General features: G+C 54.1%; 2 protein-coding genes across 2 annotated transcripts in view; both read left to right on the top strand.

Moving 5' to 3' along the window:
• Window positions 1–1,097: 1,097 nt before the first annotated feature.
• Window positions 1,098–14,358, top strand: LOC137842994 (CCN family member 2-like). The gene is made up of 6 exons (XM_068657775.1): window positions 1,098–1,159; window positions 3,106–3,248; window positions 7,868–8,081; window positions 11,425–11,676; window positions 11,840–12,048; window positions 12,249–14,358. Exons 2-6 carry the CDS (start codon window positions 3,186–3,188, stop codon window positions 12,558–12,560), a joined length of 1,050 nt encoding a protein of 349 aa, XP_068513876.1. The 5' UTR covers window positions 1,098–1,159; window positions 3,106–3,185; the 3' UTR covers window positions 12,561–14,358.
• The window catches only part of LOC137842891 (uncharacterized), a 36,688-nt gene continuing 36,255 nt past the window's right edge, over window positions 14,243–14,675 (top strand). The window contains exon 1 of the mRNA XM_068657502.1: window positions 14,243–14,324. Within this exon, the coding sequence (XP_068513603.1) occupies window positions 14,243–14,324 (82 nt within the window). The remainder of the gene's footprint in view (window positions 14,325–14,675) is intronic.

Raw genomic sequence — 14,675 nt, 5'->3', positions numbered from 1 at the left:
TCAGTGGCTTATGCTCAGACCAGCCAGCCATGAGAATAGAAACTGTCCTGGAAGGAGCAGTCCTGAGAGCCACCAGCGTGTCCTATGGGTGACTGAAGGCTGGGAGGCAGGGGACAATTCTGGCGGACTGGGTGAGCACCATGCCCTTTGCTGTGCTGCTTGCTCTGTTTTTTTATTGTGGTTTCTGCAGGGAGAGTGACACTGGGAGAGATCAGAGCAAAAAAAAAAAAAAAAAGAAAATCTGCATGTTTGCCCTAATTTTATTCTTTAAGCTTATGTGATGTTTAGCAATTATCTAAATGTCATCTTCTTTAATTACCGTGAATTCAGGAGAGCCACTGGCTGGGCAGGGTGAGTGAGCCCAGAGTGTAACAAGGTGAATTAAACACCCAGTATTCTTTGCTCGGGGGAGATTTTAAGCAGGGTTGACATCTTCATCCCTTCACCTGAAGCAGCTCATGCAAGAAGAGGAGCTGGAAATCAGTGTTAGCTTGGGTGTTTTCTCCCTTTGATCATTCGGAGTCACTCACCCCTTGTGTTCTTCTCTTGGCTCCGGGCAGGTGACATCCTCACTGGGGTGAGCAGTTCAGCTGCTAGCACCAGGGTGAGCTTGGGTTGTCCCAGTGCCCTAAGAAAGCACTGGGCCATGAGCACAGGATGCTCCCAGGGATCTCCAGCTAACATTGTCCGTGCCCTGCTGCTCCCTGTCCTTTTTTTCAGCTTATAGTCAAAAGGTGCCTTGGTGTTAGACTTGGTCTGGGCTCTGAGAGGCAACGTGGGCTTTTTCATCCCCAGAAATCCTCACTGGGAGGGTTCTGGCACAGCACCTGGCACTTTGCATTGAAGAGCCTGGGGCAAGGTGTTGGTTCTGTAACCCTCTAAAGGACCACGGGTGTCCTGCCCTCATCTCTGAGCAGGGACGGGCACAGCAGGCTGGCAACGGCAGAGCTAAGGTGGCTTGAAGGCGGAGCAGGACTGCAGCTCAGGACTGTTCGCTTTTGTTACCGTCCTGGGAAAGTGAAAGCAGTCAGGTGGATGATGATGAGTGGCTTAGTAAGGGCGTTTTATAATCAAATTATTCTTTATTTTTGTTGTAGGTTGGAAACTGCTGTTGTATTGTTGGTCCAGTGCTGAGTATTCTCCTCAAAGCTCCTGACAGGTGAGTGACTATTACGGCTTTGCTCAAACAGTTCATTCGAGGTCATGCAGCAGGTTTATGTCCAGAGCAGAATTTGGAAAATCCCAGCTCAAGGTGAAACTTTTGCTTCTTGGGCGAGGAGCAATGTATGGATCGATCTATACATTAAGCACTGTTCCTTCAAAAATGCTCAAATGTAACACCTTCAAGTGCCCTGTACCGTTTGGAGTTCAGCTGTGGTTTATGTTCTTGCCGTGTGAGATGAGAACAGAGGTGTGTAGCACTTTATCCCTGCCTTATTTATGAGCTGTGGGAGAACATCTTGCAAAATGTGAGCAGCTAATTTTAGGCAGCAACATAGTTTAAGGTGCCAAGCCTTCCAAAAAGGGAAGGAATGTATATCCAGCTAGACAGCCTTTAGCTCCGAGCTGCTCTAGGGCACTGGACATTTCCGTGCCCCCAGGACATTAAATCTCCTGTGTTTAGACATTATCTTTAGTTGTGATGTGAGAGGTGGCTGTTAGGGAGGTGGTTGTGAAATCCCTTTTCTTACAGAAGAGGAAAAGGAGGTGCATCCGAGGTGCTTTGCACTCTGCTAATGCTTTCCAGCCCCAAATCCCCAGGAGCTTTCCAAGTGTTAATTAATTAAGAGTCAGAGTTGTCTGATTTCAGCAGTGGGCAAACAGCAGCATAGGGAGTGGGGAAGCTGAGCTGATTTGCAGAGAGACCTAAAGGGACTGGAAAAAAACACAGGGCTCGACTGCCAGCTAACATGCCCTATATATGGAGGGGGGAAGAAGGAGGATGAATGTATACATGCAGGACCTGCTACATGGTCCCTGTAGTTTTCTTTGTCTTCTGTCCTACTTCCCAGCACACTCTGCTTGGACGTGGCAGGGACTCTGTGGCACAGCACGTTCTGTGTATGCTCCTGCCCTCTGCTTTATGTTGGCCCAAAGTAAGCCAGTACACACTTCTGGCATCACTTCTACCCTGGGAAGGTCCCCGAGCCAGAGGCACAACTCCATCTTTTGAGGCTACTCCGTGGGCAGTGCAAGGATCCCTGTCCGGTACCCAACCTGCTCTGTCCCATCCCAGGCCAGCGAGGACTAAGAGTGCCCTCTGCTGCACTCCTTCTCCTCGTCTTTTCATGGCAGCGTTGTGCTTGCTATTTGAGAATAAACAAACCGACTGTTTGGTACACAGAGCAGCTCTTTCATATTCTAAAGGTCTTTTTGTGCAGGTGCTGCAGGAGCCAGGTTCTGTATTTCAGCAGCAAACAGAAAGGATCATGCCCTGAGATAAGACTGTGTGCTATCCCGCATCAGTCCTGAGGTGCAAATAAAGTGCTACAGGCAACTGCTGGCCTTTATCAACAACCTTCACCCCGTAGCTTTTCATTGCCTCGTAAAACAAACTGCTCCTCGCTGCAGGAGTCCAGACATCTGTCTTCATGGTCATGAAGCTTTCATTTCTCAGAGCTGGTGGCAGCAAGCGCTGGTGATGCGCAGTCAGGTGTGGTACCTACTTGCTGCTCACAGTGCTGAAGTTTCCATCTCTCCCTCCTGTTCAAAGGGGAAAAAAGAAATGTGAGCCTTAAAGCTGGCCTTATTCAAGTTCCCAGCTCTTGCAGCCAAAAAAAGAATGGGTGAAAGTAGGGGAAGGAGGGGGGAGCTCAAGAAAGCTGTCCCAGGCTTCATACTTCTGGAGTTAGAGGGATAAATTAAAAAATAATAACCCTGCTTTTACTGGGATGTGATTTACCCATGTGGAAAGTAACCGATCCGCAGGCTCCGCCGGCAGCCCCGTAACTGCCAGGGCCACAGGAATCTGCTCGTGTTCCCTGGAATTTGGACATTTTTTGTTGCACCCATTTCGGGTTGCTTTCCAGATTGTCACTCAAGCGCAGGGCACGCCCCCTCCAGGAGGCTATTTAAAGAGAAGCTGATGTGCAACTTTCTCCAAAGAGAGACGAGAAACTCCGAAGGAGAAGGGAGTGAGAGTGAGCGACTCAGCCGGCAGCCCGAACCCCATCCCTTGACTCGGGATGTCCGGCAGCGTGGGGACGGTGACCTGGACCCTGTTCCTCCTCCTCCTCGCACCTGGCTGGGTACGTATCGCCCTGCAGCCGCTCCGTTTGCTCTCTGGGCATTGCAGCTTCTTGCTTCGATGCGTGTGAGCACTTCATGCTGAGTACCCCTCTGCAGCTGCCACCTGCCTCCGGAGCTTTCCCGGAGCGTGGCTGTGCAAACGCGCAGCACAAATCATCGCTCTCAGGGCTGCCCCGTGTGTAACGCCCGGCACCTCGGGATCTCTGAGCTCCTGGCAAACGAGGGTGGGTTTTGTTTTGCTTCACTCCCCGGAGCTAAAAGCCAGCCCTGGTTTACAAGAGGGAAGGATTGAACAGAGAGAGGTGAGATCGCTGGGTTTACAGCACTGCAAGGAATAGCCTCATCCCCATTTCTTACCGTCATCATCCTCCCCCAGCTGCCACTGAATCTACCCATTTGTCCCTGAAAGCAGTGATCCGAGGAGGAAATCAGACTGCAGCCTCTCCGGAGCAGGGGTTCTGTCTGTTTTTTGTGTAAAAGTGCTTGCACAGAGCAGCTGATTCTGCTTACGACGTTTGTGTGCTACTACAGCGCCAGCAATATCAGGAACGTTGCCGCAGTCATTAATGTCCTCGTTAGCATGAGATCTAAATTGCAGTAAGTGCCTTTCGGATTGAGGAAGAAGTCAGGTTCACAGGCAGAGCCGCTGCTTCGCCAGGCTGATAGCTGCAGTAAGGTCTGGCTGATAAGCTCTGATTGCTCCCGGCAGCGCTCAGCAACGTGCCAGCCCCTGTCCTTCCGGGAGGGGTGTCCTGGGCACCTGGCACAGCTGAGATCTGAGGGTAATTCCTGCAGTTTGGGGCCATCCTCTTGTTTCTTGCACTGGCAGCATCGTGCCAGCCATATAAACACTAGCAGTGAATTGTGTGGCTGTGTCACTTCATCGCTGATCAGGGATGCTGTCACTTGCCCTAAACCTGCTGCTGGGTGTTCAGAGGTGCGAGCAGAACCAGGGTGCTGGCAGTTAGGTTTGGCTCAGCCTGGGCAAGTCTCTGTGCCTCTGCTCTCTGCCCACAACACCGGGGTCGTGCTTCTCACCCCTGGGAAGGGGCTGTGCACAGGGCGCTGCCGCAACCTGGGAAGGTGCCTGGAGCCCTGTGGTGCAGGGAAGGCAGGTGTTATCCCCGATAATTGGGTGTTTGCAGTACGTGAATGGCTGTGTTTTGACTGCTTGTTCTATACCAGGCTTGGAGTGTGAAAGGGAACCAATTATGTGTTTATTGCATTACTTCTACCTCGCAGCATTAACCCCTGGCTCCCAAGGCGCTTTTCAAGCAGCCAGCTCAGCTTTGAAATGCTGCTTCCCAGCCCTTCCAAGGCAGTCGTGAGCCCAAATTTTAGAAATGCTCTTTGGTTTGGCCCTCTGAGCTGGTTCCCTGGGCTCGTACAGACAGAAGAGGAATGAGAAGCCGTCCCTGGCGGTGCCACTGAACTGCTGCAGCGGTGTGAGCTCGTGTCCCCCAGCTCACACCTTCAGGATGTAGGGGAGAGGTTTGAGGTGAATGTGAAGCAGGAGGCACGTTCTCACCTCTTTTCCCCCCAGGTAGCTGGGTTCAGCCCGCAGGGCAGGCAGGAAGCTTGTCCTGACTCAGCTGAGCGTATGGGACCTGGGAGGAGTGGTGGGAACACGTGGAGCACAGACATGGGATTTCTCTGGCCAGGATGTTTAATCCCACTGGGGCTTGACCATCGCTTAGGGTCCCATGAGGGGCGGATTCACACGTGGTGTTTGAGATCCACATGAGAGCTGCCAGCAAAGCCAGGAGCAGCGAGTCAATATTCTGAGCTTTAGCCCTAACTCCATAGCCTCGGTCTGTAACCCTGGTCCCACTGCTCTTCAAGTTCCCAGAAATATATTCTCAACAGAAACAAGACCAAGGCTGTTGTCAATCTGAAGTTAGTGGTGGTAAAAGGGTGTAGTTTTAGGGACAGACCCTTCTGCAGAGGGGCATGAAATGTCAGGTCTTTAGGTGGAATCCCTCTGTGCCCAGGTGCTAGGTTAATGGTTGGACTGGATGATCCTGGAGGTCTTTTCCAACCTGAATGGTCCCACGGTTCCATGAGGTGTTGGTCTTCGGGTTGGTAGCAGAGCCTGAATGTGAGCGCCTGCAGTTCTTTGGGTGGTTTCCACCCAGTATTGAAACGACTCCTGGAAGCAGCCCTTGAAAATCACACAGGCCGGAGAGCGCTCCGTGGAAATGCAATATAAGCCATCGTTTAGGCTCCTTGAAATTGCTGTGAAAGCAAATTAAGTACTGGAGAACTCTAGGAAGTTGGTTCAACGTTGACTTTCTACCAGCTGCTCCCAGCTCGAGAAGTTCCCCTGGCCAGCCAGCTATTCAGTGCTCGCACTTGGGAGCGCACGAGCCAAAAAAGATTTCAGCTCATTCCCTGCTCTCCTGGGCCTGTGAGAGGAGTTATAAATAGCACGAGCTGACTTTGCTCAGCAATAAAACAAGCAAACAGGAGTCCCAACACACCCTGAGGCCAGGTGGACGGGGTGAGGAAAACAGCCCCAGCTGAGCTGACTGGTAGGAAAATCTCTAAATAATGAAAAAAGCCCCACAAATGTGGCCAAAATGGGCCTTTTAAGCCGTGCTTTTGTGCCTGGGTGGGGAAATGAGGCACAGAAGAGGTAGGGGTGCAGTCAGGCAGCAGGTCTCTGATGCATCTGGGGTCTGAACCCAGATGTCCTTGTGCTGAGAGCAGCCGGAATGCAAGGAGCAAGCGGGGCTGCTTGTAAACAGGAGGTAGAGCCAGGTGGGCTGGCTTCTTTGGGTGACTTCTCAGAGGAAATAAACAGCACCAACGATGATTAATGAAGGCAAGAAAGGTTGGGTTTAATCCCATCGGATTCTTTGTTGTCCTGAAAGAGGTTGTTTTGCTTTGGCTTTCCGTAGGAGAGATATTTTGAGAGTGTTCCTTTATATGGCCTGTGGCTGACATTGCGCTGGAAAATGCTTCTTGTTGTTGTCATTTTTTTTTTCAGTGCATGAATTGCATCTTAATATAGGCCCCGTGTTAGGAATGCTTTGCCTCTCGTATGATCTCATGTGCCCCCCACCCACTCATTCATGGTTAAATAACACGGCCTCTTGGCAGCTCCGGCAGCCCCATACATGAAGAACAGTAGGGAAGCAGTTCTGTATTTTTAGCGTCTTTTAATGCACTTCAGCAGCTGGGGAGGGCTCCAGATGACATGCCAGCTCGCAGCAAGAGGTCCGAGGACTGCAGCCTGAGAACAGCTGGGCTGCAGGCAGGAGAGGCTTCGTTCCAAAATACTTTGCACCAGGGGTTTTCAAGAATTGTGCTGGTTCCCTCTGAGCAGGGTAAGGCTCTGGGAGGTCTTGTGAGCGGAGATTTAGGCAGATCCCTTTCCTGTGCCGCACTGTGCTGATTGTTGCAGAAGTGTAAAGCAGCTGGCATCGCCTGCCCCGTGTGATCTCAAGTCAGAACAGCTGCTTTGGGCAGCAGTCAAACAGCTGGAAAAGCTTTACTACTGGTATTGGTGACAAACAATATCCAAGGAAGCTGTTTCGCAGGCAAGGGCTGGATAGGGCACAGCAAGTGCAAGCAGAGCTGCACCAAGATGGTTTTTGCCTCCTGGCTCTCTCTGATCCAGGTGTCCATCCTCCCCCAGCAGCTGCAGCCCCTTCCTGGCTGGACGTTTTCGTCCTGTTGGGCTCCCTCCTCTTCACCCACCCCGTTTGCAGCTCTGAGCACAGATGCATGCGTTGTGCATGAACTCACAGCGATGCAGGACCCCAAAATGTCCCGCAGGTGTCAGCTGCCACCACCTGCACACAGGGGCTGTGCCAGCCCTGCGGCAGCTCCCCAGGGCAGTGCTGTGGGTTGGGGCCCTCGCATCCCCCCAAAACTACCCAGGGAGCTGGAGTGGGCAGAAGCTGAACAGGGACCAGGGTTAGCACCCAGATTTTTCCGAGGAGGTGTAAGAGGAGCCCACAGGCCGTGTGCTCTGCACCTTTCACAGCTGTGGTTTTGGTTCTTGCCCCAGTCTGGGGACGTGCAGAGCTCAGCCTGGTGTTTGCTCTCCGAGCTGATTCAGGACAAGGAGGTCCCAGAGCGAGGCACTGGAGAGCCCCTGGGATTTCTGCAGAAGGCAGCCCTCCTCCAGCCATGGTCGCATCTCTGTTCAGGGTCTGAAGGGGCCCAAAAGCCAAGGGTGGGCTCCAGCGGGTGGGCAGCCCCTGGGAAATGCTCCAAGCAGGGTCCCAGGGTCCCACGGAGGGTTGCCTGAGTGTGCTCCCTGCAAAGGGGAGGGGAAGGAAGGGCACTTCTTTGGGAATACCAAAGACAACGCAGGATCCAGGGGGCAAAATGGGACTCAGAAGCCTTTGGTTTGGTTTTCAGCCCTGCTGGCTGATTTTGGGCAAGGCCTTGCTCTCTGTGCCTCGCTTTTCTCATCTTTGGGCTGGACCTACTGGTGCCACTGCAGAGCGCTTTGGTGTCTGAGCAGGCTGTGTAAGAACTGCTCCTGCTCCTGCTCCTGCTTACTCTTTTATCACTTCCAAGGCAGCGGGGGCTGAGCTGCGTGTGGGACTCCTGCCTGGCTGGCCTGTGGGAAACTCACTCTCTCCGTGGCTTGTCTGCCCTCCAGGTAGAACCGCAGGCCTGCACGTACCCCTGCCAGTGTCCCTCGCAGCCTCTGCAGTGCCCCGCTGGCACCAGCCACGTGTTGGATGCCTGCGGCTGCTGCAAGGTGTGTGCCAGGCAGCTTGGCGAGCTCTGTTCCCTTCAGAAGCCCTGCGATCACCACAAGGGACTCTACTGCGACTTCTCCAAAATCCACAGAGGCAGCGGGATCTGCTTAGGTGAGAGACGTTCGTTCTGTTGTTGTGCAGTTTTCCTGTGGCCCCTGCAGACCCCCAGCAAGCCCCTGGTGCCCAGAATTTCCTGCAGCGCTTGGGGACCGATATGCACACAAATTACATCCTTCTGCAACTAAGGAGGTCTCCAAAGGCACGACTGGGGGCTTGGGGCTCTCCTCTGTCCCTGGGACGTGATGGGAGAGCCTCTAACCCTGTAGTGCCTGCGGGTAAATATCAGCCAGCTGGGCTTTTGCTGGCAAGTGCTGCCGCTTGCAATATCTCACCCCAAATCTCACCGCCTTGCGCTGGAGATTGGCATTTTGCACTCGACTGCCTACGTGCAAGAGGCGTAACACATTTCTGGCTCGAGCACCTGGGTGGAAATAGCTGAGCAGGTCATTTGTAAAACAGAGCGCACGTGGAACCTGAGAGCCACCGAGCCAGGTGAACACAAACCTGTTCTCCCCAAGCTAATCCTGGTGCCGCTTCTCAGCACGGAAAGAATTGCTGCTCTGGTTGTTCAGTAGCTATTTTTAAAGCATGCAGAGATGTATTTTGGTATAGAAGGGAAAAATGTGTTCTGTCAGTCTCCTGGTCTGTGTTTAAAACCAAGACTTACCTGCCCGTCTCTGCCAGGTACTGACTTTTTTTCTTTTTAATTCAAGCTTTTCAAAATAGTCCAGAACACCCAAGGGCAGGGAGGTCGGTGTGAACGCTTTGGGAAGTGTTCGGCCACGGCACGTGGCTTCTGTGGAGGTGCTCAGACATCGACCTGAGGTGTGGGAGTTGGGAGTTCTGAGGGAACCACACTGTCCTGCAATGCCAGGGTCACATACAATCATTCCTTTTTACCCGAATTAATGAATATAACTATAATGAAGGTGTTTTCTCCTTCCTTTTGAGATGTTTCGGTAAGTTATGTGTCATGTCCTGCCCTGGTTATTGTGATCTTCAGAAGCCACATGAGCTTCCTTGTGCTGTCTGTAGGCATTGGTACACCAAAGAGCTGATGACTGAACCTCAATAAGCCCAACTCAATAAGCTCAATAAGCCAAGTCTGATAATACCCAGTGGGTGTAAACTGCCTAATTAGGGCTGGAAATTAAGCATGTGTTTGTAGCAGGAAAGGTATCTGAATCACTGGGACGATTTACTTGTGTGTGGGGAAGGCCCCATCTCAAAGACTTTGAATGAAGCCTGGACATTTGTTCTTAAAAAAAAAATAAAAAATAATAATAATAATAATAATAATAAATGCTTCCTATTCCTGTGAGGTAGGGGCTTGATGCACAGATCTCAGAGTGAGAGCCCCGGCTCTCTGCTCTGCACAAAATCAGACTTGAAGGTCACAACGGTCTGTCCTGCCTCTAAATGAGAAATTAAGATCTTCATGGCGAAAATCCCAGGTGGATACGGAGCAGGACATCTCCTCTCCCTAAATTGGACCGAGGATTTGGGCCGTGTCCTTGGGCGATATTTTTGTGATGTCTACGCTGCTCTCTTGGAAGACGGGGAATTGTGGAGGCAGCGAAGGCAGGTGAAGCTGGAGTGATGAATGGTAGGATTGGGCTGTGTGAGTAGAGAGAGAGGGCTTGGAGGAATCCAAATAGGAAGATACGTGGGGAGCAGGAGGAGCAGAGAGGTGTCTCCATGGCTGGACGTGGTGTGTGGACGTGGGCAGTGCCAAACGGAGCTGGTGAATAGCAAAGAGCCCCCTCTGCCACTGCTGCCATCCCTTTTGGTGCTTCATTGCGTTGGGTCAACGGGAAGGCGAGGTCACCAGAGGGTAGGAGGAGGCATCACGGAACGATTGGGTTCTGAAAACATCACAAAATCCCCGAGCCACGCTTGGGTGGGGAGGGAGCGGCGTCAGCGGCTCCTCGGGGAGGGAGAGGGCTTGGGCTAAACAAGTGAGAGAGGGCTTAAAAATAAGTCTGAATGGCCCCGCAGAGGGAAAGTGGATGGCTTCCACTCCGATGGAAAAAGTGAGGGGGTTGAAACTTCTCGGTAAGAGCACAGGAGTATTTTTATACCGATGGCACCGAAAAGAGCTGCGAGCTGAGATCCAGCGCTGGTGAGAAACGAGGCAGTAGCAAACCAGGAGGATTTGTGTCCCCTCGAGGACGAGGAGGGATGGAAAGAGGCTCATTGTTTGGGCCAAACACTTGGTCGGAGACAACGTTCTGTTCCACGGGCAAGCAGGACTAAGAGGAAAATAGATCGGGTTTCCTGGTAAGCCTCTTCAAGCCGCCAAGAATCCTTCTTTTTGGTAACTTCCCAATAAATGTTTGCATGGATTTTTTTTTTAAGGGGTCAGAATTGCAGAAAGCGGCAGCCAACTGTCCAAAAGCAGGATTTCTGTCCTGTGAACAGCTTCTGAGATTTCAACATTTTGCTTCAGACTGAAGGCAAAAAAAGAAAAACCATTAAAAAATACCAAAACTTCCTGTGAATTATTTAGAACACTTGTGCCAGAACTTTCTAATTTGGTTATATCAAAATATTTCATCTTGATATTTATAGCATCTAAAATAATTACCCAAGGCAAAGGTTTCCCACGATGGATACTGTCCAATAAGTATTTTGGTTCAGACATGAGCTATTGTAAGAGCATAAAGGAAATCTTTGGTATCGAGTTGAAATGCTTCAGTTGTTTCTCATTGGAAACATTCACAAACTTGGTCTGTGCCTGTGAAGCTTTTAATCAAATCACAATTTTCTGCTGGAAAACTTTGACTGGAAAACTTTGGGCTAATACAGATGTAAGAACTCGTGAGCGCTGTTCGCACCCGCAGACTGAGGATCACTCCCGTGCGTAAGATGTCATCGTGATTCCTTTCTTCTCATTTAAGCTTTACCGGGAAGGAGTGAAAAAATTCACTCCTAAGAGAACGGCTCTTAGGAGAAGCCCGTTGCCTTTTGGCCTCTTAAGAACAGCAAGGAGCAGAGCTGCTGGCTCCTGTGCTGTGAGGAATGCACCTTGCACAACGCCACGGGCTGGGCACTCTGAGCCCCACGGGAGGACCTCTGGCTTGACGCAGAGGGCTGTAAATAGAAAATGCCCCTTGGTGGCTCGTCCAAGTGGGGGACAGGGGCTGGTGGAGCACTTTGGGCGGTCTGGCACAGCTGGAGACACTTCCACAAATCAGCCTCAGTAACATCCCGGGGTCAGGGAGCCAAACACTCAACGTGCCAATTGTGCTGCAGCCAGCCCTGGGGGCACAAAGTCGGGGAGGGGGCTGCACGTGGGGCTTGCCCCTCGCCAGCAGCCCCTTAACCCCCGAGGCAGAGGCCGTGCTGCCAGCCCCCAGTATCGGCTCAGCTTCTCCTCTTCCTCTTCCTCCAGCTCACGAGGGTGCGACGTGCGACCTGCTGGGCAAGATCTACCACAATGGGGAGAGCTTCCAGCCCACCTGCAAGCTGCAGTGCATCTGCATGGACGGCGCCATCGGCTGCATCCCCCTGTGCTCCGACGACCTGCGGCTGCCGTCCCCCGAGTGCCCCAACCCCCGGCGGGTGAAGTTCCGCAATAAATGCTGCGAGGAGTGGGTCTGCGAGGAGGGCAGCGAGGAAAACCGCTTCGAAACAGCCATGGCAGGTGAGAGATGGGCTGGTGCGACTGGGGCAGGAGCGGTTTGCTGGGGGGTCGAGGCAGGGAAAGTCCTCAGAGGAGCTGTGAGATGGCAGGATTGAGCCAGCCTCCCCAGTTGCTGCCTGCCCCAGCCCTGAACCTTGCCTTGTGTCTCTTCCTCTTGGCTCAGTTTTCAGGGAGGACCCAGCACGCAAGCCGGAGCTGAACAACGTGCAGGAGAACTGCTTGGTGCAGACCACCGAGTGGAGCGCCTGCTCCAAGAGCTGCGGCATGGGCATCTCTGCGCGGGTCACCACCAACAACCCCCAGTGCCGCCTGGAGAAGGAGACCCGGCTCTGCATGGTCCGGCCCTGCGACTTCCCCATGGAGAAAACCAAGGTAGGGGCTCAGGGAGCGGGGACACGGCACCGGGAGTGCCAGGGAGCACCTGGTTAGGTGCTTGGAAAGCATAAACCTGTCCCCTGGGGGCTGCTCCACTGTCTCTGCGCCTTCCTGCCCAGAGACGGGCAGCGCCCAGGGCTAGGTGGGCTTTTTGTCACGTTCCTGCTAGCCCATTTGTTGCTGCTCTCTCTCCCTAGAAGGGGAAGAAGTGCGTGCGGACCCCGAAGCCACGCCAGAGCCTCCACTTCGAGTTTTCGGGCTGCACCAGCACCCGTTCCTACCGGCCCAAGTTCTGCGGCAGCTGCACGGACGGCCGCTGCTGCACCCCGTACGTCACCAGCACGGTGGAGGTGGAGTTCCGCTGCCCCGAGGGGGACTTCTTCCAGAGGAAGATGATGTTCATCAAGATGTGCTCCTGCCACTACGACTGCCCGCGAGACAACGACATCTTCCTGGCCACCTACCACCGGAGGATGATTGGAGACCACGTCAAGACGGAGCGGCAGTAGCCCCCCCCGTGTGCCAGACCCACGGGCCGAGGTGTCGAGAGGGCTCTGCAGTGCTTTAATGGCTGTGTCCCGGGACATAGCAGCCTCTTCCCCCTCTGTGAGGGGCTGTGCTCTTCACGGCAGCGCCGTTCGCCACCAGTGGTCCCGGTGGCCGTGCTGACAAGCCAGGGTGCGGGGGGGAACAGCCCCTCGTGTCCCAGGCCGCTGAGCTGCAGCCCGTGGTTGCCCAAAGGTCGGCGAGGGAACTGGAAACAGGCTCGAGCTGCAAACTTGATCCATGTTCCCACAGACGAGACGGGAGAGCGGATCAAAGCCGCACGGCTCCAGCCTGTCTCCAGCTGCGAGCACGCTGGGTACAGTTCCCCGTGGCCGCTGGCCTGCCCAAACCGTGGCAAACCCAGAGAATGAGACGGGGGAGGTCCAGGAGGCCTGAGCTAGCGCGGGGCTCTGCAGCCTCTCTGCCAGCAGAGCGGGGCTCTGGTGGGTGTGGATGCAAAGTTTCTTGGTGAGGAACGTGGTCCTGGCCCCACGCTGAGCTCCTGCTGAGCCTTTCATTTATTTTTGGCTAATTGGACCCAACAAGTTGGGAAAAGCTCCCTCCCATCCCTCTGCCCACCTTTCCCCCTCCCACCTGCTTTCCCATCAGCAGCTTTGCTCCAGACCAGTTTGCTCCCGGAGAGGCTGATCCTCCACTGGTGACCGGCTCTCCGGGCAGCTCCAGGCTCTTTTTTTCTTTCCTGTACAATTCCTTTAGCCTCACGTGCCCGTGAGGATGACAGCAAAGAGGCAGAAGGGAGCAGTGAGCTGTGCAGTGTCCTTGCAGGAGCCCAGGTGTGGCTCAGGGCCTCCTTCCGAATATCTGAGCCCAGGAAGGATTTCCTTTGGAGAAAAAAGGAAATTGCTCACCCCTCTCCCTGGTGCCAGTTTCAGACCCAAGGAGCTCTGCCAGGATGGGGGTGAGCCTGAAGCGTGTCCCCTGTGGGGGCAGCTCACGGCAGATTTCAGCGCAGCGAGGAGCGTTTCTGTGGTCCCAGTCTGTGATCACTTGGGAGGTGGCCAGGGGAGCCGGGCTTTGCTGGCTCGTGCATGCCCAGCGGGGCTGTGGCTGCATTTCGGCTCTGGGCTGTGCTGCCTGTGGGTCAGGAGCTGGAGCAGCACGGTTCAGCTCATTCATCTCCCTGGGGGGGTCTCAGGGCCGGTGTTTGTAAACGGAGCGTGTCTCTGGTCTAGTGACAGGGCCAGTCCTTGGTGCTGGGATTCTCCCCCTCTGGGTTCCGTGCTCACCATGGCCCTGTGGGACCGGCCCCCGGCATCCCCGTGAGCCCGCGGCCAGGCTGAGGCTGCCCCGTGCATCTGGGCAGCTGCGGCGCTGAGCCCTGCCCCACCACCACTCCCGTTTTGGGGCAAAACTCGGTGCCAGAGGACAATCCCAGCTGCTCACAGGTGCTGCCCTTCGTGGTCCGTAACTCATCGCCCTGACTTGGCCACCAAAACACCGCCGCGAGGCCAGCGCCCACGTCAGCCCCTCGCCTCGCTCTCAGCTCGCGAGCCTTCAGCCTCCCGTTCCGTGTAATCACTTATAACTGTAAATAATTCCCCTGATGGTTGTTTCTTCTCTTTGTAAAGCTCTTTGTACAGTTTTTGTACCCTGTTATCACAACCGTGCTTGGGGCCTCTTCGTGATGGAGATTTTCCCCTTGCCCTCCAGTTTGGCTCTTGACTTTTCTCCTGCTGTTTACGCGGCTTCTGAGCGTAAAACTAAGCGTAAAACTCACCGCTAATAAATCTATTTTGTATATCCCTGGCACCATCCCTCGGGGCATGGCCCCAGCCCCTGGCCCTGCTGGGATTGGTGCCCTCAGGGCTGGCAGCAGAGGGGTGGGTGGGGAGCCGGGGGGGGGTCCTGTTCCCCCTCCCAAAACACAGCGGTGCTGGGGGCAGTGCCACGGGCACCTGGGGGCCCCCAAAGTGCAGCCGCTGCTCTGGGGGTGATGAGCGGAGCCCGCCCTTCGCTGCTTAACGACCTGAAGCCCTTAATACCCGGTTAAAAATAACCCCGGCAGCAGATGTGCGCAGAAGTCGGCGATAACGGGGCCAGAGCGCGAGGGGTTTGTG

This window comes from Anas acuta, chromosome 21 (genome assembly GCF_963932015.1).
Source record: "Anas acuta chromosome 21, bAnaAcu1.1, whole genome shotgun sequence".
In the NCBI taxonomy this organism is placed as follows: Eukaryota; Metazoa; Chordata; class Aves; order Anseriformes; family Anatidae; genus Anas; species Anas acuta.
This window is presented reverse-complemented; position numbering and strand designations above follow the sequence as displayed.

Coding starts and splice junctions, on each gene's coding strand:
- LOC137842994 (XM_068657775.1), top strand. CDS start 3,186: ATGTCCGGCAGCGTGGGGACGGTGACCTGGACCCTGTTCCTCCTCCTC. Junction 3,249..7,867: donor TCCTCCTCGCACCTGGCTGG/GTACGTATCGCC, acceptor TCTGCCCTCCAG/GTAGAACCGCAGGCCTGCAC. Junction 12,049..12,248: donor TCCCCATGGAGAAAACCAAG/GTAGGGGCTCAG, acceptor CTCTCTCCCTAG/AAGGGGAAGAAGTGCGTGCG.